Source organism: Balaenoptera ricei, chromosome 20 (assembly GCF_028023285.1).
Source record: "Balaenoptera ricei isolate mBalRic1 chromosome 20, mBalRic1.hap2, whole genome shotgun sequence".
NCBI classification, from domain to species: Eukaryota; Metazoa; Chordata; class Mammalia; order Artiodactyla; family Balaenopteridae; genus Balaenoptera; species Balaenoptera ricei.
The window spans coordinates 9,760,249-9,781,420 of record NC_082658.1 but is presented as its reverse complement, the minus strand read 5'-3'; the positions used below and the strand labels follow the sequence as shown (position 1 = coordinate 9,781,420).

Below are 21,172 nucleotides of genomic sequence, written 5' to 3'. Positions count from 1 at the left end.
ACGGACCCAAGGCCACCCCATGGGGGCGGAGAGGGGGACACGGTGGTGGGGCTGTCCATTCCTCGGACAGAGCTTGCCAGAGCCAACAAGCAGCCTGCTCCGTCCCTGGATAGGAACAAGGGAGAAGCCCGGCTCAGCAGGCATTTCTCTTTCCTCAAATGTACCTTCTGGGATTGGTCCTGGGACACAGGAAATGCACCCAGGAGAGGGCGGTTACAGCAACGGAGTGGCCTCCTTGCGCTGGAAATCATCCAGATGGGGAAGGGTGTCCCAGCCCATCACTTACCACTTCCCAGAACTCCCTCCGCCTGGCTGCCTAGGGCCTCGCCCGAGTGCCCGAGGGAGCTTTTTATCCCCGGCTCCCGACTCTCACGGCCCCATCGGCCTCCCCAGAACTCCTCAGCACCCTGCCTCTGCTGACATTGTTTTTATCCAGCCACCTTGATTGCCACCTCCTTGAACAACAGGAATGGGTCTTATACTTGCGACCCTGTGTATATAGTCGGTGCTCAGTAAATACTTACCTTGGAGAAGTTGAAAAAGCACTTAGAAATGCGTCACAGGGAGTGGTGAGCAACCGGCAGGCCTGCTGTTCTGCTCGGCCCCGCGGCTCCCGTGGCCACCAGCCCGGCCGAGTAGGGGGCAGCGTGCGGTGGCCGGGGCCCCAGCCTACCTGTCTCCCTTACCTCCTCCTCTAGGTGGATGATTTAAAAGCCAAGCTGGCGATTCAGGAGGCTGAGCTCAAGCAGAAAAACGAGAATGCGGACAAGCTGATCCACGTGGTGGGTGTGGAAACAGAGAAAGTCAGCAAAGAGAAAGCCATTGCTGATGAGGAAGAAATCAAGGTGGAGGTCATCAACAAGGTGGGCAGACGGGCAGCGGCATGTGGCTCTGCTCAGCTGGGCCCCTTCCCCTAGTGGCCAGTATCTCCTATGGGCCCGGGCAAACCAGCAGAAACCCCGCAGGGAGGGCATCTCTCCCAGGCGCAGGGCCCCCAGCTCAGCAGAGGGCTGCCCTCCCAGGCCCCAGCAGTGGCATCTCCTGAGCTGGTGAGAAATGCGGGTTCCCAGGCCCCAGCTCTGCTGAATCAGGTCTGCATCTTAGTGAGATGCCGGTGGCCTGCGAGCACGTTAATGCTTGAGAAGCCGTCCGCGGAGTCCTGGTCCTCAGACTTGCTGCACTAGGAGCCCCGAGATGTTCCAGTGCCACTGGCCCTGGCGGACTCCACGCTGAAGGTTCATGTGCTTGGGTTGATTTCTCATCGCCTTTTCCTGCATGCCTTTTTTGTCATTAGTCATGCATCTGTGTGAGTGTCTAAATTAAGAGTCCCAGTAATTGTCCGCTGTCTCTTGAGAGGGAGGACAGCAGCAAGTCATTTCTTTGCCTGAGACAGCCTCCTTCCAAGGCCAACAGGAGGGGGACCTGAGCCCTTCCCTTCCCACCAGTGCTGGAGTGGGGAGGGTCCCGGGCCAGGTGGGGCAGCTGGGAGCTCTGCTCCATCCCTCATTGTAACCTGCGTGACCACGGCCCTGTTAGGGTGGTTGGTAATGTGCCCGAGGTCTCAAAATTAGCAAGTGACATAGTCAGGATCCAAGCCAGGACCCACACCTGCACCCTGAACTCGGGGACCTGCCGTCTGATACTCACATGCAGCTGTTACCATCTGGGTGCCCACCCCTCTCCAACCCCTGATCCAGAAACGGCCCAATCAGGCATGCTCCAGGGAAGCCTGGAGCTTCCCAGCACCACCGGCCAAGTCAGTGCCTTCCATGCCCTGTTCCCTGAGTCGTGTCCCACACGTCCCTAAAGTAAGGTACGGAATGGGATTCTCCAGGAGGTGTTCTGCAGAGAGACCCTCTTCTTTCTGTCCTCCTTCCTCCTTGCCTGGCAAAAGCTCCCAGCCCCGACTGGCTTCTTCATCTCTGTTGTCACGCAGGTGCTACTCCTGATTGATAGGTACCAAGCTTCTCCTGATCTGTCTGCCTGGTGCCTGGAGGCTCAAAGGGGTTCTTCCCGACCCAAAGAGCGAATGCATGCATGAATGAATGAATGCATGCATGCGTGAATGAAGATGTTCTCACTTTAAGGGGAGGATGGGCTGCACCTCTGAAATGGCCCATCCTGGAGGGATGACACAGGGGCACCAAGAAATAAGGCCTCAAAGCCAGGGAGTGGCCTGTGTGGCCCCAGGTTTCCCCTCTGGTCCTGGAAGCTGGAGCCAAGAGAAGGAACAGTTCCCCTCCCTGAATCCCAGGTCAGCTGACACCCAGCTCCTTCTAACCTGAGTGTTTCGGGGCAAAGGAGGCAAGGCGGGGAAAGGCGGGCTTCAGACGGTGACCCAGCAAGCGAGAGCGAAGGGCAACTCCCCTCCTCACCCCTCCTCATCCCTCCTTGCCCCCTCACACCGCCCAGGGCCCCCCCTTCACACACGCCCCCCAGATGGACCCCTGCACCCATCTTTCCCATCTGCCTTCCTTCCAGAATGTTGCTGAGAAACAAAAAGCTTGTGAAACAGACCTGGCCAAGGCAGAGCCGGCCCTACTGGCCGCGCAGGAGGCCCTTGACACTCTGAATAAGGTGAGGGCAGGAGGGGGAAGAAACGGGGAGCACGACGCCTGAGAAGAGAGGAAGAGAGGAGACGCCGTGGGGTCATCACCAGGGGCCTCCTGGTCCTGCTCGGGGCTAAATCCCCATTCTAGTCTGTCCGTCTGTCTTTGCAGAACAACCTGACAGAGCTGAAGTCCTTCGGGTCCCCCCCAGACGCCGTGGTCAATGTCACGGCCGCCGTGATGATTCTGACTGCACCCGGGGGCAAGATCCCCAAGGACAAGAGCTGGAAAGCTGCGAAAATCATGATGGGCAAAGTGGACACCTTCCTGGACTCCTTGAAAAAGTTTGACAAGGAGCACATCCCCGAGGCCTGCCTGAAAGCATTTAAGTGAGTTGGGGCTCGGCTGCCCCCATGGGGTCAGCTCCGTCCTCGTCCTGTTGGGAGCGCATCACGTCCAGGCACTGTGTGGTCCCGCCTGCCCCTGGCCTGCATGGTCCCAAGGGAAGTCTATGTTTGCTGGGGTGGGCAGGGTCTTGGGCGGCACAGGGTCTTGGGTGGCACAGAACGAGGTGGGACCCCCAAAGACAGCAGGCAGCAGTCTGGGCGAATCTGCCTGCCCCTGAGCTGCCCAGGCGTCAAGGTGAAGCATGATGCCAAGCTTGTGGGGAGCCTCATCACCCTCTGTCTCCCCAACCTTGCCCAGGGGGTGGGGGGTGAGCTGGTCCCTTAAATGGGGGGAGGGCAGGGGTGGATTGGTGGGTGGGGTCGGAGGGGGGCTTAGGTGGCCTGCCCACCCCCTTGGTGGTGCTGTGTGCAGGGATCATGCACAGGACCCTCCCTGCTTTTGCTCCAACACCTCAGAAGAGGCAGTTGGGTTTTAGCCTTTTTGTATCTTTTTGTTCATAATTTGCCCCAACTGTGCACGCATGTATTATTTTTAGTTCTTTATAGTTTCTTTGTATTTTGCTGCTTGAGGAGATATTTGTCCAGGTACAAGCACTCCAGCAAAGGGTCCTAGTGGGACTTGGGAAGGGTGTACAGGGGGGACCCCCACGTTTTGACCCATAAATCCAATGCGCTAGCATTGGTGAGCACTGCACTTGTGAACACTCTTTGCCTGGCCGTCCCCTGGCAACCCGATTTCAGGGCCGACCTGACCTGACCCCAACTGAGAAAGGGAGCCCCTCGCATGACCCCAGGTGAGACTCCAACCTCTCTCAGCTCCATCTGTTGAGGAAGAGGGCTGGACGATCGAAAAACATTTGATGACTAAGGAGTAGTTTAAAGTTTAAGAGAAAAGACAAGAAAAACACAGACCCACCTCCAGGGAGCAGCCTGTGTCAACATTTGGCCTATTTCCTTTCAGTCTTTTTTCTCAAGTTTTTTTCCCCTAGTTGAAAGAATACTGTGTATATGCAATTATCTGTTCTGCTTTTTATCTTTTACTTAACATCATGGGAGAAAAAAGACTTTTCCCTATGTTGTCAAAACACTTGATCAGCTTGATTTTTTGCTGCAGATGAACCGTAATTTACTTACTATACCTGCATTGCTGAGGGTTTAGGCTGTCTCCGTTTCTGCCGTCATAAATAACGCCATGATAAATGTCTTCTCCTTGTCACCCAGCAAACTTCTCAACTGTCACCTCCCCATGCTGTCTGGAGTGTGCTTAAAAGACGCAGACCCGTTGTACTATTTGCCAAATGAAGCGTAAAATATGCCAGAGTGAGGAGGTGATGGGCCGTGTTCCCCACCTAAATTCAAATCACACTTCAATTATTATTTTGAACTGTCCGTTTAGAATTCTTCCTGCAGACAGCTCAGTCTGCTGTGCTCAATGACGTTGCCATTATTTTAAAAACTCTAGTTAAGATGCTCTAGTTTCTAGAGCATCTTAACTGCATCTATGGGCATTTTTCCTCGTCCCTCTAGTACAATAACACCTACAACATCACCCCTTTTTCTTTTTAACATCACCTCTTGTAACTCTCATCCTTAGAGCCTTAGCCTCACTGGTGATCCCTGAAAACTGGGCACTGAGCTGAGGGGACGCAGAAGTGGCCCGTTGTGTGTGTGGGGTGCGGGGGAGCGGGGGTGGCTTCTGGGGCAGCCTGGCTCTGTGTGAATCCCCGCACTGCCCAGTCCAAGCTGTGTCACCTTGGGAGAGACACTCAGCCTCTCTGGGCCTGTTGCCCAGAGTCAGATGGGGTGAGGACACGTGCCAGGGCAGGGGCGGCTTCAGGACCTGACATATGGGCAGCACTCAGAACAGCACCTGACACGCGGCCCCTGATGTGAGAACTTGGTAAAGAAACCCTGGTTCCAACACTTCCTGTCGGCGTTACTCTGGGCAAGTTGCTGACCCCCCCGAACCCCAGTCTTCTTGCCTGGGACTGGAGTTGTTGCAGAATGAAAATGAGACCAGCCATATAAAGCAGCAGGAACAGAGAGGATAACAAAAAAAAAAACACAGGTTTTCTTCCATCATCTAAAATATAGGACTTGAAATCACTACTTCCGTTCCCCGTCACCCTCCAAATTCTACTCCAGAGGCCAGAATTCCGAGTTTCATTCTTTTCTTCTTCTTTCTGTAATCACTAAGATACAAAAAAAAAAAAAAAGTTAAATGTGCTCGCCGTCCCGTTGCTTGTAATGGGCGCCGGAGCCGCGGACGGATGCGGAGCTGGAGGCGGGACGGGGCTGGCGGGAGGTCTGCGTCCTCAGCGCCCGCTGTCCTGCTCCAGGCCCTACCAAGGCAACCCGACGTTCGACCCCGAGTTCATCCGCTCCAAGTCCACGGCCGCCGCGGGCCTGTGCTCCTGGTGCATCAACATCGTCCGCTTCTACGAGGTCTACTGCGACGTGGCCCCCAAGAGGCAGGCCCTGGAGGAGGCCAACGCGGAGCTGGCCGAGGCACAGGGGAAGCTCTCCCGCATCAAAAACAAGATCGCTGTGAGTGCTGTCTGCAGGCACGGCTGGTCCGTGTCTCCGTTGGAGAGGGGTCGGCACCGCCCCCGTCATGAATTCTGGAGCAGCGCAGGAGCACGCAGGCCGATGTGGGGACCTGATCACCCCCGAGGCTGCCGGCCTCGGCCGTGTTCCCGGCCCTCCCAGGGCTCGGCTGCTCCCACTCCCGGGAGGGGAGCTGGGGACACCCAGCGTTGCCCGATTTCAGGGCCCGTCTGTCTTGTTCCTTCAGGAACTCAACGCCAACCTGAGCAACCTGACGTCGGCATTTGAAAAAGCGACAGCCGAGAAAATCAAGTGTCAGCAGGAGGCTGATGCCACCAATAGTGTGATCTCGCTGGCTAACAGGTGCCTTACTCCCTCCGAGGGACCCCTCCTGTCCTCAGACGCCGCCCCCCGAAAGGGACGGGCCCACAGAATGGCCTTTCGGGGGGGGGAGGGGGGCTATGCCCCAGGTGGAGGCAGCAAGGCCCCCAGCCCCCACTTTCTGATACACAAAGTGATAAGATAAACCCCGGGAGGCCCCCAGGCTGTGTGCCTGGCCTCCCGTGGGATGTGGACTCACCTCTACCAAGGTGAAGTGGTCTTTGGTCCCTGGGAAGGAGGGCTGCTCGGAGGATGGTTAAGCCGGACCTCAGGCTAATCAAGCACAAACCTGTCAACGCTCTCAGACTCCTGGTGTGCCATTTAGGGTCAGGGACCAGCCCTCGAGCCGGCGGCCTGAGAAGCCTGAGGCACACCCTGGAGTCCCCACTCCACACAGGGCCAGGTGGCCGCCTCCGGACTTCCCACTGCCCCACGCGCGTGCTCAGTGGTGTCCTGGCAGCAGCACGTGGGTGATGTGGTCAAACAGCCTCGGCGTCCACGTGACGTCGGCACCGTGGGGAAGGGAAACTCGGCGTTCCCAACCGCCTCCAGAAAGCATTAGTTTTGCTTCCCTCAAGCGTTTATTCCCCAAAACTTCCCCCAGAGCATGTTTTTTCCTGAACCGCCGAGCAGAGTAAGCATTTGAAACCGGAAGGTCCCTGGCGTGTTACAGGCGGAGGCACGCCTTGCCCGGTCCTCCGGTCCATCCTCTCTCCCACCCGACACACGTGCTTCTCTTTCGCCCACTGACCCCTGTCCCCATCTCAGGCTGGTAGGAGGACTAGCATCAGAAAACACCCGCTGGGCCGAGTCGGTGGAGAACTTCAAAAGCCAGGGGGTCACGCTGTGTGGGGACGTCCTGCTGATTTCCGCCTTCGTCTCCTACGTGGGCTACTTCACCAAGAAATATCGAAATGAGCTAATGGAGAGGTTTTGGATCCCTTACATACATCAGTTAAAGGTAGGGGATCCTGTCGCATCCATCACTCAGGACCTTTGGGGAGGTCCCCGGCAGGGCAGCCCCAGCCAGGTGGCACCTTCGCTCCTGCGATGCAGGCTCCAGCCACTGAGGATGTAGACGGTGGCCCTGTGAGGCCGATGCCGACATCCCTTCTGGCCGGGTTCCAAGCTGCTCCTCAGGGCGATGCGAATGGCTGTCTTCCCCCACGCAGCCCGGCGGCCCACGTGTTGTTCGGAGAGCCGCCTTCCGCTGAGCGCTGAGTAAGGCCACATCGCCCCCTCGGCAGGTCCCCATCCCGATCACAGAAGGTCTGGATCCCTTGAGCCTGCTGACCGACGATGCAGACGTGGCCACTTGGAACAACCAGGGGCTCCCCAGCGACCGCATGTCCACAGAGAATGCCACCATCCTGTGCAACACGGAGCGCTGGCCCCTCTTCGTGGACGCCCAGCTGCAGGGCATCAAGTGGATCAAAAACAAATATGGCAGCGAGCTGAAGGCCATCCGCCTGGGACAGAAGAGGTGCTGGGCCGTGGCGGGTGGGGTAGGGGCTCCAGAGGTGGCGGGCGGCCGGCCGGGCCACGGTGCTGGGAAGTCCACCTGGGGCCTTTCATACTCGCTAAATGGATGGATGGGTCTTTGAAAACAAACACTGACCCACGTGTGGATTCTTTTAGTACTTGGCCCTGGGCAGCAGCGCGGGGAGTAAAGAATTAAACTCGGGGCTCCTCTCTCCCCCGTTACCTGCGGCTCCCGCTGGGGGACAGCACTGGCCTCGGCTCCTGCCTGCGATGGTCCTGCCTGGTCATTTGCCAGCCGGGAGGCTGCGGGTGGTCATCTTCCCATCTCTCATCGTCATAGATGAGAAGCAATGGCCGTGACAAAGCTGCACTGGGAGCCTTCCCAGTGTGCTGGGCAGTGAGAGGAGACGCAGCTGTGGAACGTTTGGCTCAATAGCCATGAAGCGGCTCCACGTTCGCCTCCCCTCCTGTCAGCCTGGGGCTGATTTACGCAGAAGGCCTGAGCGCCTCTCGGGAAGGAGGCATTTGGGAGAGGAATGAGCTGTTGGCCCCTCGGTCACCCCTCTCGGTCGCCTCTGGGGCAGGCACTTGCGCCATCACCGGGCCCCAGGGTGTTCACGGCCCCTGTGCTGTGCCCACAGCTACCTGGATATCATCGAGCAGGCCATCTCAGAAGGGCACACCTTGCTCATCGAGAACATTGGCGAGACCGTGGACCCGGTTCTGGACCCTCTGCTGGGCAGGAACACAATCAAAAAGGGAAAGTGAGTGGCAGCGTCCACCTCCGCGGGTTCACCCACGTGATCGTCCTCAGTGCTGAGGTCTGGCCTCGGACTGAGAGAAAGGGCGGGGCATTTCCTTTCCTGGGAGGAAGCAGGGGCTTCAGCAAAATGCACGAAGGGACCCCCAGCTCCCAGGGGAGAGACTGGCAACTGCGGGGCTACACCAACAGTTTATTAGCGACTGCCTGCAGATCGCGATCCTTAACGGTCATCTTTTTTTTTTTTCCATGCATTTTGCAAATCTTGAGTATTCCTTTCTATTCAGGTGAGATTCACATAACATAATATTAACCAAAAGTGACCAATTCAGTGGCATCTAGGACACTGGTGCCTGGCTTCTTTCACTGAGTATCTTTTCCCAGTTCATCTGAGCTGTAGCAAGTATCCATACCTCATTCTTTCTTGTGGCTGAATAATACTCCATTGTGTGGACCTGCCACATTTTGTTTACCCGTTCACTGGTTGATGCATTGAGCTTGTATTACTTTTTTTTTTTTTTTGGCTGCACCATGTGGCTTATGGGATTTTAGTTCCCCGACCAGGGATCGAATAACCTGGGCCCTTGGCAGTGAGAGTTCGGAGTCCTAACCACTGGACCACCAGGGAATTCCCTGTATTGCTCTTCTAATATAAACATTTAAATCAACTTTAAAAATGTAAAGGTCGGAGTTGATCTGAGCCACCTATAAATGCAGGGGTGCAGGCAGAAGCCCAGAACAGAGGTGACATAAATGTGCTGATGTCCTAGACTCTGAGAAGGGCCTGGCGTGAGTAGTGATACCCAGGGCTGAAGTTAGAGGCCCCCCAAAATGTGAGCTCGGCCAGAAAGGGGAGAGCAGAGTGGGGAGCCGGAGAGAAGCGACCCCCCCAGTGGGTGAGCCGACCCGGGTTCCCACACTGGCGGCTCATCAGATTCACCTGGGGAGCTCCAGGGATGTCCCGGTGTTCTGAATTGGGATGTCAACATCTTTCTGATGTTAATGGCTTTGGGGTGGAGCCCAGGCCAGAGTGTTTTTGCAGAGGCTTCCAGATGAATAAGATGTGCAGCCAGAGTCAAGTAAATGCCCCTAAAATAATCAGAACAAACCGGCCAGAAAGAGAGCAGGTGCATTTTCTAGAAGGGCCGGTCACAGCCCAGAGAGGGATGGGTTTTTTTGTTTTTTTGGTTTTTTCCAAGTTGCAGATTATTTATTAATCAGTGTAAACCCCAGCACAATATGCCAACATGATTTCGTGCATTTAGAGGGGAAATACTTCTCGGTTAAGTGGAAAATTGTGCCGATGGCTTCTGGAAGACCTTTATTCTAAGCAGCTTTATAGTGAAACATTTCGTTGAGAAGTCTGGACCTTCCTCCCAGGCTGGCGGGAAAGGCAGTCTGTCTGTGCTGCCATCCCTTGGTCACCGGGGGCCCTCCTAACCCCTCCCTCCGCCGACCGCCAGGTTCATTAAGATCGGCGACAAAGAGGTGGAGTTCCACCCCAACTTCCGCTTGATCCTGCACACCAAGTACTTCAACCCCCACTACAAGCCTGAGATGCAGGCCCAGTGCACCCTGATCAACTTCCTGGTCACCAGGGACGGGCTCGAGGACCAGCTCTTGGCCGCCGTGGTGGCCAAAGAGCGCCCGGATCTGGAGCAGCTGAAGGTATGTCGAGACAGGAGGAGCAGGGCAGGCAGCTCAGAGACAGCAGGGGGCAGGTCACCGTGACCGCAGCGTCTGGCGGCTTTGAAGGTGCCCTGCTAGTCACACTGAGTGTGTTTGGTACGACAGAATGAGTCACTCCTCCTCCCCGGCTGCCTCCCGAATCTAATTCTAAATCAAGTGATGGCTTCACTGAAAGAACAGGAGTCACAGCGGTGCCCGGGCTGCCCTAAAGCACCGAACTCCTGCCCCACGAGAATGTCTCTGCTGCCGGCCCCTGTGTACCAGGCCCTTCCTTGGTTGGCTGAGCCATACACGTGGGCTCACAGGGGTCCCAGGCCCCACTCATGTCCCATGGTCCCCACGTCCTTGCTGCACAGCTGCCCATGACAAGCAGCTGCAAGGCCCCCCTACCCTGCTTGGGGGCCTCCACTCCGGCCCCTTTCTTCCAGGCCTGCCGTGTTCCTCCCGTTCCGAGTCCCGGGGCTTGGCCCTGAGCCCCCCGAGCCCCCCAGCTGGAGGACCAGGCCGTGCCAGCGACTGATTTCCCTTCCCGGGTCTCTGCCCCTCCTGCAGGCGAACCTCACCAAGTCTCAGAATGAATTTAAGATTGTTCTGAAAGAGCTGGAAGATTCTCTGCTGGCCCGTCTGTCGGCCGCATCGGGGAACTTTCTGGGAGACACAGCCTTAGTTGAGAATCTGGAGACCACCAAACACACGGCCAGCGAGATTGAGGAAAAGGTACAAGACCATCTTGGGGGCTACCGCCTCGCCTCCCCCAGCCGGAGCACACAGGGGGCATGGGAGCTGGGCGGATGGTCACTGAGAAGAGAAGCCGTAGCCACATGGGGGTCCCTGGGGGCCCGGGGCAGGGTCAAGGGGCATGGAAGCCCGCCAGGCACATCTTCATCCATTCCTCTGTCGATGGACATTTAAGTTATTTCCATGCCTTGGCTATTGTGAATAGTGCTGCCACGAACATAGGGGTGCATGTATCTTTCTGAATTATAGTTTTGCCTGGATATATGCCCAGGAGTGGGATTGCTGAATTAGACGGTAGTTCTATTTTCAGTTTTCTGAGGAACCTCCATACTGTTCTCCATAGTGGCTGCAACCACCAACTTACATTCCCACCAACAGTGTAGGAGGGTTCCCTTTTCTCCACGCCCTCTCCAGCATTTGTTATTTGTAGACTTTTTAATGAAGGCCATTCTGACTGGTATGAGGTGATATCTCACTGTGGTTTTGATTTGCATTTCTCTAATTATTAGTGATGTTGAGCAGCTTTTCATGTGCCTGTTGGCCATCTGTCTGTCTTCTTTGGAGAAATGTCTACATAGGTCTTCTGCCCATTTTTTGATTGTTTGCTTTGAGGTGCAAGAGGCAAAAATCACAGAAGTTAAAATCAACGAGGCGAGAGAGAACTATCGGCCAGCTGCGGAGAGGGCGTCCCTGCTGTACTTCATCCTGAACGACCTCAACAAGATCAACCCCATCTACCAGTTCTCGCTCAAGGTGCGGCTGCATCCGGGCCCGGGGTCTGGGGCCACTGGGGCCCAGGCTGCAGGTGGGCTTGGGGGGCGGGAGCCAGGGCACCAGGCCTGACCAGCACCGGCACCCGGGTCCGAGCAGTGCCCCAGAGCCCGCGTGGGCAGCACGGAGCAGCCTCGCAGCCCACCCGCAAAAGCCCCCTGCATTCGGTGACCCCCCCCAACAACCAGGCCTTCAACGTGGTGTTCGAGAAGGCCATCCAGAAGACCGCCCCTGCCGACGAGGTCAAACAGCGCGTGATCAACCTGACGGACGAGATCACCTACTCCGTGTACATGTACACGGCCCGCGGGCTCTTCGAGCGAGACAAACTCATCTTCCTTGCACAGCTGGCATTTCAGGTAACATCTGGCCTCGATGCCCCATGTGTGGTCCCTGGACCGGCAGCACCGGAGCCCCGTGGGGTGAGCTGGGGGAGAGTGGGGGTGGGGGTTGGAAATGCAGATTCTCAGGCTCCGGCTCAGACCCAGTGGATCCAAACCTGCATTTTTAACAATATGCGGAACACACCTGGGCTCTTGAGTTGGTACCAGGGAAGGTGTCCCAGTGGGAGCCACTGAAGAGGAGGTCAGTTAAAGAGAGACGTCATTCTAGTCCCTTGAAGTCATGCCGAGCCGACAGTCCCGCCTCAGCGGTTAGCCCGCTGTGGATGGGAAAGAAAGGTACTAACGAGTAAACATCCCCCCTGTTTTTACAGACCTGCTGAAATATTTAAAGATTTTGGTTCCACTAAATTGATAAACAGCCTCTCTGCCACTTTGTTTGCACCGTGTTATAAGTGTTGTTGGGAACACGGATTTCATAGCTAGCTGGGGCATCAGTGTCAACCAAGCTTTCCATCCAAACTCCAACTTGGAATTAGGGGTCCAGGTTAAGGAGGTTTCTGTTCCATGTGAATCTCTGAGTAACGGGTTCACTGTTTCTCTCCCTGCTAAGAGGGCGTCAAGGTAAGTTTCCTTGATGCTCCCCCTAATTTTCCAGAGTAGAATGTATTCTTTTCAGGCCCAAAGAACTTTTTATTTTACTAAGATAAAAAAAAAAAAGAGACCCTGACTCAGGGGAAACTCTCTGTGGAGTCTGGGAAAGCAGCCGTGTGAGCTCCTGACTGGGGAGGTTACAGTGACCACGGCCCCGGCTCCCCTGCTGTCCATCTGAGATGGAGGGGCTGGGCCAGTTGCCCAATGAGCCACTTCAGTGACCAAGACAGGGCCTGCTAGAAGCCCAGAGAGGTTGTGCGCACAAGTGGCAAGATGACTTCAAATGTGACCAGAAAACGTATATACCCAAAAGAATTGAAAACATGTATTCAAACAAATACATGCATGTAAACATTCATGGCAGCATTATTCACAACAGCCAAAAGGCAGAAACAACCCAAATGTCCAACGACAGACTATTGGGTAAACAAGATGTGGTCTCTCCGTACACTGGCCCATTATTTGTCCATAAAAAGAATGAAGCACTGACACACGCTACAACACGGATGAACCTTGAAAACACGCTCAGATGCAAAAGGCCTCGTGTTGTATGATTCCATTTACTGGAAATGTCCAGAACAGGCAAGTCTGTAGAGACAGAGAGTAGACTGATGGTTGCCTGAGGGTGGGACTGCTGAAGGGTAGGGGCTTTGCCTCTGGGGTGATGAAAAAGCTCTGCACCTGGACAGCGGTGATGGTTGTACAACAGTGTGAATGCACTAAATGCCACTGGATTTTAGACTGTAACAGGGTTAAAATGGTACATTTTTATGCTGTGTGTATTGTACCACAATTTAAAAACAAACAAGGTGCTGACCCCAAAGGGGCAGGACAGTGCTTCCCCTGCAGGCAAGGGGTGTGAGCCCCTGTTGTAGGACAACATCTAAGCGAGCCCCACGGCCCCTCAGGTCTTGTCCATGAAGAAGGAGCTGAACCCGGTGGAGCTGGATTTCCTTCTGCGGTTCCCGTTCAAGGCCGGGGTCGTGTCACCCGTGGACTTCCTGCAGCATCAGGGATGGGGCGGCATCAAGGTTGGCCTTCAGACTTGAACACTGTGTTCTCTCCCCACCTCGCGGCCTCTCCTGCTCGCCCTGGACATGTCTACAAGGTGCTCCCGGCCGTAACATTCAGTAGAACGTGGAGGCCTCAGAGGTGGGACCAGGCCCTGCTGGGCTGCCTGCCAGCTCACGGGGATTTTGCTGTCCTACTGCAACGCAGCAACTTCACCATCACGTCCCTGCAGGCGGCAAGCTGAGCCGCGATGGGCCCCAGGGTGTGTCCAGGGGTCGCCCCTCCACCGCTTCCCCTCACTTCCAGGAAAATGCAAAGTGTCAAGGCTACTCCTCAGAATCCTGGGGCCCTCACTGTGTCAGTTCAGACAGACCAGAGGAAGGCGGCCCCCTGGGATGAGCAGGGCCCCTGTTGCAGAGCCCCCGAGAAGCAGCCAGGAGTCGCATCCCCGATCAGATTCCTCCCTCGTCCCAGCCATTCATCCCCAGCCGCTCATGGTTTGAGCGACAGGCCCCAGGGTCATGCTTTTCCCGGAGCCCGCGGGGAAGGCGCCCACCGGGACGGGGGAGAGCTGAAAGGCCGTCTGCCCCCAGGCCCTCTCGGAGATGGATGAGTTCAAGAACCTGGATAGCGACATCGAGGGATCCGCCAAGCGGTGGAAGAAGCTCGTGGAGTCAGAAGCCCCCGAAAAGGAGATCTTCCCCAAGGAGTGGAAGAACAAAACGGCGCTGCAGAAGCTGTGCATGGTGAGGTGCATGCGGCCCGACCGCATGACCTACGCCGTCAAGTGAGTGCCCCCATCCCCACCCCACCCCCGCCCCAGCCTGGGCCTGGGCCTGGGCCTGGGCCTGGGCCTGGGCCTGGGCCTCAGGGCTGGGGAGTGGGAGCCTCGACCACATAGTGGACGGGATCCCATCCCACCCACCAATTCCCGTTCTGAGTTCTCGTAGCTCTGGGGTCTCCGAAGGTGGCCAACAGGAACCCCCGCCTCCCCTGACCCTGGGTGAGGAGAGGCGCCCCGAGATAAGCGACGGGAAGATAAAACTCCCCGGGTTGGCCACCAAGATTTTAAAAAAGCCTGTGCGCGCTGCCAGTGCAGGGGACACGGGTTCCAGCCCTGGTCCGGGAAGGTCCCACATGCTGCAGAGCAACTAAGCCCGTGCGCCACAACTCCTGAGCCTGTGCTCTAGAGCCTGTGAGCCACAACTACTGAGCCTGCGAGCCACAACTACTGAGCCCGTGTGCCGCAACTACTGAAGCCCGCGCACCTAGAGCCCATGCACCGCAACAAGAGAAGCCACCGCAATGAGAATCCCGCGCATCACAACGTAGAGTAGCCCCCGCTCACCACAACTAGAGAAAGCCCGCGTGCAGCAACGAAGACCCAATGCAGCCAAAAATAAATAAATAAATAAATAAATTTATTTAAAAAAAAAAAAAGCCTGGGCGCGAATGACCTCCGAGGCCACGACCACGCGGGGTCCTTTAAGGATGCTGTGGGGAGAAAACAGTGGCAGAGCCATCAGCATCCGAGAACTTTCATGGCCTCAGTGGCTGGATTTAAAGTAAATCTTTTATTTTTACGGCTCGTTTGCAAAGAGAACCATTCTGCTTTCGTGAACAATCTCTCCGGACCTGAAACGCCTCCAGGACTGGAAACTTACCATCGGGTTTCAGCTCCCATTCCTTTCACTCCCCAAAGCACAGAAAGACTTCAGGAATATCAACAGCTGTAACATCTGCACGTCTGGCCCGGGCAGGCCATGGCGTCATGGGGGAGGGAGGGAATGAAACAGGCCCCATTCTCAGAGGGGCATCTTGGTTTTCCGTTTGTCCTAGTGGCCTGAAAGCCACCAGATTTCCCAAAAGACGCCCACGTCCCTAATAGAATTCCCCTCTGACAAAGCAGAGGCCTGACTCACACCCACTGGTTGTTCACAGATGTGTGTTTCTGTTCTGCTTTGTTTTCCCGGGACTGAAGAGGAAAGGGACCACAAGGGGTTCTGGGTGCAGGAGGGGAGCGGGTGGAGTGAAGCAAGAAATCACGTCACGAGGGAGAGTGGAGCTGGTCCAGGGAGAAAGCAGGAAGGCGTCCCGGGAAGGTCAGACACAGTGTGGGGAAGGCCAAGGCGAAGGGCACTGAGCATCTAGGGGGACACCGCCCACCGGGCGAGCTGAGCACGTGTCCAGACCCACGGCCCCCAGAGCACTCTTGAGAGTCACCCGAGTCACCACGGCAGAAAACACATCGGGACCGCGTGGGCGACTGCAAACGCCAGGCGAACCCAAGTCATGCTCTGCGACGGTCGCGAGGAAAGCAGATTCACCTCCCGAATCAAACATGGCAGTGGAGCTCAGGAGCAAGGAAATTCAACTCCAAGTCCACGGCGAATAGGAATAACAAACAGTCGTCAAGAGAGTGGGTGCCAGACGCGCTCAGAGCCTTCCCCCCCAACCCCGGGTTCACTCCGCCCTCCGCCAACCCCTCGAGCCGGGCACCTCCCCTCCTCCGGGTCCACAGGCCCAGGGAGGGTAACTCGCCCATGGCGGGGCGGGGTGCTGGCAACGGGCTCCCCAGAACAGCAGCCTGGGTCTGTAGCACCTGCCAGCGTGCAAGCCGCTGGGGGCGGCTCCAGCACCCCTGTGCCCAGGACACAGCGCCAGGAGCAGCGGAGCCCGAACGGAACCAGGCGCCCACTATGCTGCATCATCACTTCAGCCGCAGAGAATGACCATGTGGCCCGGCCACGTCAGGAGCAGCAGGGAGCTCGTGACATTCCTGCCCCAGGCAGGACCTGTACCTTCTAGAATTCCTTCCCGGGCAAGGATATTAGCACTGACATTCCAGGTCAATTCCAAAGGCCAGAATCAAGCACAACCAGGGGCCTTGAGCAGGAGCCCCCCCACCGGCCTGTGGTCAGCACTGGCTCAGGAGTCTGTACAGAAGCCAGCAAAGGCCAGACCGGGGAGCGAATGACAGGTATCATTCCCACGGGAGTGGGAAGGCCCGCCTGGCACCCGCCCGCAGACTCCCCGTTGACTCAGAGGGAAGCTTCTATGTGAACAGGTCCACCCACGGGTCTCCACGAGGCTCAGAGCGCTCAGATTGCCGACTCCTTGGGCATAAGTGCGTCCTCTCCAGGGAGGCTGCCATCGTCCTTCTTTCAAAGACCGCACTGGACATAAGTTTAGCTACTGTGGTTCATTCAGATACAGTGAGCTCGGCCACCTGTGGTCAAGGGAGAGGGGCAGAGAGCTGAGATCCCAAGGTCACCCTAAGAGGGGCCTCGACTGACCCCAGCCTTATCAGGGTCAAGATAGAGTTTGGGGCTTGGAACAGAGAGGTGCTTATGTAAAGAGAAGTTTGGGTTTTTCCTGTGACTTTCCTGATGATCAATGTTTTGCGGTCCTTGGAGCTCACCAAAGCGACTCTAATGCACGTGTCCTTCCTCCTCAGAGCCCCCGTCGGGGGAGATCCTCAGGACGCAGAGGCCGATCTAGGTTCTGCCCCTTGTTGCTGCCCTGGTCTGGAGAGCAGATAGGAAGTGTGTGGGAAACAGGAAGTCACTAGAAACTGATCCCTTCCTTGGGAGCGCTGAGGTGTGGTCATCTGGAACGCTTGCGGCCCGGATTCCCTCCCGGTTGACCTTGCACGCCTTTGAAAGTGCAGGTGGCATCAGCTGGCTGAGAGCCTCGCACCCGTCTGTGCACAGGTGGCCGGGAGCAAAGGTTGTCCAGCGCGAACACCGCCAAATACCACACACGCTCCCCCCCACCATCCCTGCCTGCAGGAGGCCCCTGTAGAGACCGCCTTTCCAGCTAGAGGCCCTTCTCTGCCTAAGAAAGTCCCCCAGAAAAATGGTCCCTGCCCCTGGGTCTGACCAAGCGTGTCCCCCTCAGGAACTTTGTGGAGGAGAAGATGGGCAGCAAGTTCGTGGAGGGCCGGAGCGTTGAGTTCTCCAAGTCCTACGAGGAGAGCAGCCCCTCCACCCCCATCTTCTTCATCCTCTCCCCGGGCGCTGACCCCCTGAAGGACGTGGAGGCCCTGGGTAAGTGCAGCCGGGTCTGGAGAGAAGCGAGTCCAAACCGCAGAGAGACGGCCCTTCACGCCCACTAGCAGGGCAGGTATCAGACACACGGAAATGACAGGGGTCGGGAGGATGTGGAGAGACGGGGGCCTGTGCACTGCTGGTGGGAACGTGAGCAGGTGGTCCCTCCCTAAGTCACACATCGAGTCACCACATGTCCCGGCAATTCCACTCCTGGGGACGTTCCCAACGGAGCCGAGAACAGGTGTCCAAACAAACAGGTCCCCTCACAACGGCCAAAAGGTAGATCCAACCCACACGTCCACCAGCTGATGAATGGCTGATGGCAAAGTGGTAAATTCATAAAAGGGAACGAAGCACTGACACAGGCTACACCGTGGACAGAACGAGAAGACACTGTGCCGAAGGCAGGAAGCTAGACACAAAAGGATCCACGTTATACGATTCCTTGTATCTGAAACGTCCAGAACTGGGGAATCCGTAGAGGCAGAAGGCAGATTAGTGGTTGCCAGGGGCTGGGGCGGGAACAGGATGCAGAATGACTGTTTAATGGGTACAGGGCTTCCTTCTGGGGCGATAAAATGTCCTGGAACCAGATAAACAGTCGCACGACACTGAATTGTTAAATGTCCCTAAATCGTACACTTTAAGATGGCTTTTAAAGTGGTACATTTGATGTTATGTGTATTTTACCACCATCTTAAAAGGGGGAGGGTGTGGAATTCCCAGCTGTGGATCACAGAAGCTCCATTGTTGTCATTCAGCCGTCCCCATGCTTTTCCTGTTTTCCTTTCCTTTAGGGAAAAAATTGGGATTTACCATAGACAACGGGAAACTCCATAACGTGTCCCTGGGGCAGGGACAAGAGGTGGTAGCGGAGAATGCCCTGGACATGGCTGTGGAGAAGGGACACTGGGTCATTCTGCAGGTACGGGGGTGGGTGGCACCCGTGCCTCTTGGGCGAGGGCTCCCAGCCTCAGCGCCCGCGGGGCTTGGCCTGAAGGCCTGAAAGAAAGCAGGTTATGGGATTCGCGTTCACAGGCGTGGCTGGGAATCCTACAGCCCCTGAAGGAGGGGGCAGGAGGCGCCCACGCCAAGCACAGCTCTGCCTGGGTTGGCAGGTGGTATGAGGCACCACCACTGAACGTGTGGATTCTTCAGCAGTGAGAAAGGCATCCCCTCCTCCCCCTTGTTGGCTCAACTGCCCCTCCTCGGTCCTGCAGCCTCTCCAAGCACCACCCCCCCCCCGACCACCGCCAGGGCCCGGCTGGCCCCACTGCAGGCCCGCCTCGGCTTCCGCAGACCCCACGGCATGGCTGATCTCAGTCCACAGGGCCTAGCCTGGTCCCATGCGGGGACCTCAGCTTCGAGTCATTTCTTTCTGTTCATTTCCTTTTACAACATGATCGCCCTGACAAGTCCAGTTACCATCTGTCACCAAAGACATTACCTCATATTCCCCACACTGTACATTTCATTCCTGTGACTCTTCTATTTTGTAACTGGAAGTGTGTACCTCTTAATCGCCCGCACCTATTTCTCTCCTCCCCCCACCCCTCTGGCAGCCACCTGTTTGTGCTCTGTATCTGTGACTCTCTGTTTTGCTATGTTTGTTCATCTGTTTTGCTTTTTAGATTCCATGTACAAGTGAAATCATACAGTATTTGTCTTTCTCTGTCTGACTTATTTCACTTAGCATTGTATTCTCTAGGTCCGGCCATGTTGTCGCAGGTGGCAAAATTTCATTCTCTTTTATGGCTAGTATTCCATTGTGTATATACACCGCATCTTCTTTACCCACTCACCTGTTGATGGGCACTTAAGTTGCTCCCACATCTTGGCAATTGTGAATAATGCTCCTATGAACATAGGGGTGCACGTATCTTTTGGAATCAGTGTTTTCATTTTCTTTGGATAAATACCCAGAATTGGAATTACTGGATGACACGGTAGTTCTATTTTTCATTTTGTGAGGCGCCTCCAAACTGTTTTCCATAGTGGCTGCGCCAATTTACAATCCCACCAACAGTGCACGAGGGTTCTCTTTTCTCCAAGTCATTTCTTTTTTTTTTTTTATTAATGTATTTATTTATTATTTTTGGCTGCGTTGGGTCTTTGTTGCTGCGTGCGGGCTTTCTCTAGTTGCGGCGAGCGGGGGCTACTCTTCGTTGCGGTGCGCGGGCTTCTCATTGCGGTGGCTTCTCTTGTTGTGGAGCACGGGCTCTAGGGCGCACGGGCTTCAGCAGTTGTGGCACATGGGCTCAGTAGTTGTGGCTCACGGGCTCTAGAGCGCAGGCTCAGTAGTTGTGGCGCACGGGCTTAGTTGCTCCGCAGCATGTGGGATCTTCCCAGACCAGGGCTCAAACCCGTGTCCCCTGCGTTGGCAGGTGGATTCTTAACCACTGCGCCACCAGGGAAGTCCCTCCAAGTCATTTCTTTTTACCCAAGCCTCTCAGAGGAGGGGTGGGGACCATATAATCTCAGCCCTTATGCCGGTGGAGGGCGGGAAGGACTCGCCACAAGGCTGGAGGTCCTGAACGAACTGAGAACAAGCTTCAACTCTGGGGCCTCAGTTGCTCAGTGAAATTATCGAGCGTGGCCAGCGCCCCGGGAAGGGCGGACAGCGGGGTGGGGAGTGCGGGTGCCACTGGGGAGGGGCCTGCCCTGTGGGCCCGGGGTGGGGAGGAGTGAGCGGGCACTTAGCCCTGGTCTTGGCCGCAGAACATCCACCTGGTGGCCCGCTGGCTGAGCGCCCTGGACAAGAAGCTGGAGCGCTACAGCGTCGGCAGCCACGATGACTACCGCGTGTTCCTCAGTGCCGAGCCGGCCCCCGGCCCCGAGTCCCACATCATCCCCCAGGGCATCCTGGAGAACGCCATCAAAATCACCAACGAGCCGCCCACGGGCATGTATGCCAACCTGCACAAGGCCCTGGACCTCTTCACCCAGGTAGCGTGGCCTCCCCCCGTGCCCCGCGCCTGGCCCAGCGTCAGCGCCTGCCGGTTCTCTCCCACCCACGCCACCCCCAACGCGCACACACTCCTTGAGCCACAAAATGAACAGATCCCCGAAGGACTGTGCAAAATGCAACTGATCTAAAGTGCCTGGCGCACAGCTTCATAGAGCAGAAATGTGTATCGCCCATCAGTTTCATGACCTGCACGTCAGCCCCGGTAAGTGCGGGCCGGGTCCTCGGTTTGTCCGAGCACCTTAGGAAGGGGCCAAGCTCCCGAGGTGGTTCCCTGAGGGCCATTCAGCCTCGCTGGGGCCACAGTGCCGCCCAGACCCCTGCTCTCACTCCCCGTGAGACGCGATGCTGTGGGAAGGCCGGGTGCGGAGGGGATGGGGCCGCAGCGCCCAGTTGGAGGGCGGTGGTGACAGACGGGAGGGCGGTAGTGCCCGCCGCACAGGACTCCGTGCTCTGGTCCCAGGCCCAGTCTTCCTCCCTCGACAAGTAGGCCCCACTGCCTTGTGGAGGGGCGCCGGGTGCCCTGGCCCTCCAGGGTGGGTAGGGGGGCCTCGGCCTGCCTGTCCACGCTGTGTCTGCCTGGACCTTTGTTCACGTGACTCCTCCCCCGTCCAAACCTCCCAGCCCCCAACCTGCCAGGTGTGTAGCCTTCCCTGGCACCCCTGCTCCCCTCCGCAAATCCCTAGCATCTGTGTCCATTCTTTTGGTACCTGATCTTCATCTGTTCTATACTAGAACTTTCTGGGTGCACGCATTTGGTCTCCCAAGTGAGTCTAAAACCGTTTTGAAGAAGAAACCCCGTATTCTCCGATAATACCCAACAAA

The 21,172-nt window shown here is 56.5% G+C and overlaps 2 protein-coding genes across 3 annotated transcripts in view; one reads left to right on the top strand and one right to left on the bottom strand.

Moving 5' to 3' along the window:
* The window catches only part of DNAH17 (dynein axonemal heavy chain 17), a 111,159-nt gene that overhangs the window by 78,607 nt on the left and 11,380 nt on the right, over positions 1-21,172 (top strand). For both annotated transcript variants that reach the window (XM_059907878.1, XM_059907879.1), the window contains 17 exons: positions 699-863; positions 2,482-2,577; positions 2,721-2,938; positions 5,296-5,503; positions 5,751-5,866; positions 6,653-6,845; positions 7,132-7,367; positions 8,008-8,130; positions 9,590-9,794; positions 10,368-10,532; positions 11,166-11,306; positions 11,513-11,683; positions 13,228-13,350; positions 13,924-14,117; positions 17,231-17,379; positions 18,180-18,307; positions 20,101-20,328. In XM_059907878.1, coding sequence (XP_059763861.1) covers positions 699-863; positions 2,482-2,577; positions 2,721-2,938; positions 5,296-5,503; positions 5,751-5,866; positions 6,653-6,845; positions 7,132-7,367; positions 8,008-8,130; positions 9,590-9,794; positions 10,368-10,532; positions 11,166-11,306; positions 11,513-11,683; positions 13,228-13,350; positions 13,924-14,117; positions 17,231-17,379; positions 18,180-18,307; positions 20,101-20,328 — 2,859 coding nt within the window. The remainder of the gene's footprint in view (positions 1-698; positions 864-2,481; positions 2,578-2,720; positions 2,939-5,295; positions 5,504-5,750; positions 5,867-6,652; positions 6,846-7,131; positions 7,368-8,007; positions 8,131-9,589; positions 9,795-10,367; positions 10,533-11,165; positions 11,307-11,512; positions 11,684-13,227; positions 13,351-13,923; positions 14,118-17,230; positions 17,380-18,179; positions 18,308-20,100; positions 20,329-21,172) is intronic.
* Positions 5,017-21,172, bottom strand: part of PGS1 (phosphatidylglycerophosphate synthase 1) — a 65,336-nt gene continuing 49,180 nt past the window's right edge. The window contains exon 10 of the mRNA XM_059907883.1: positions 5,017-5,148. The gene's annotated coding sequence lies outside the window, so the exon portion shown is untranslated. The remainder of the gene's footprint in view (positions 5,149-21,172) is intronic.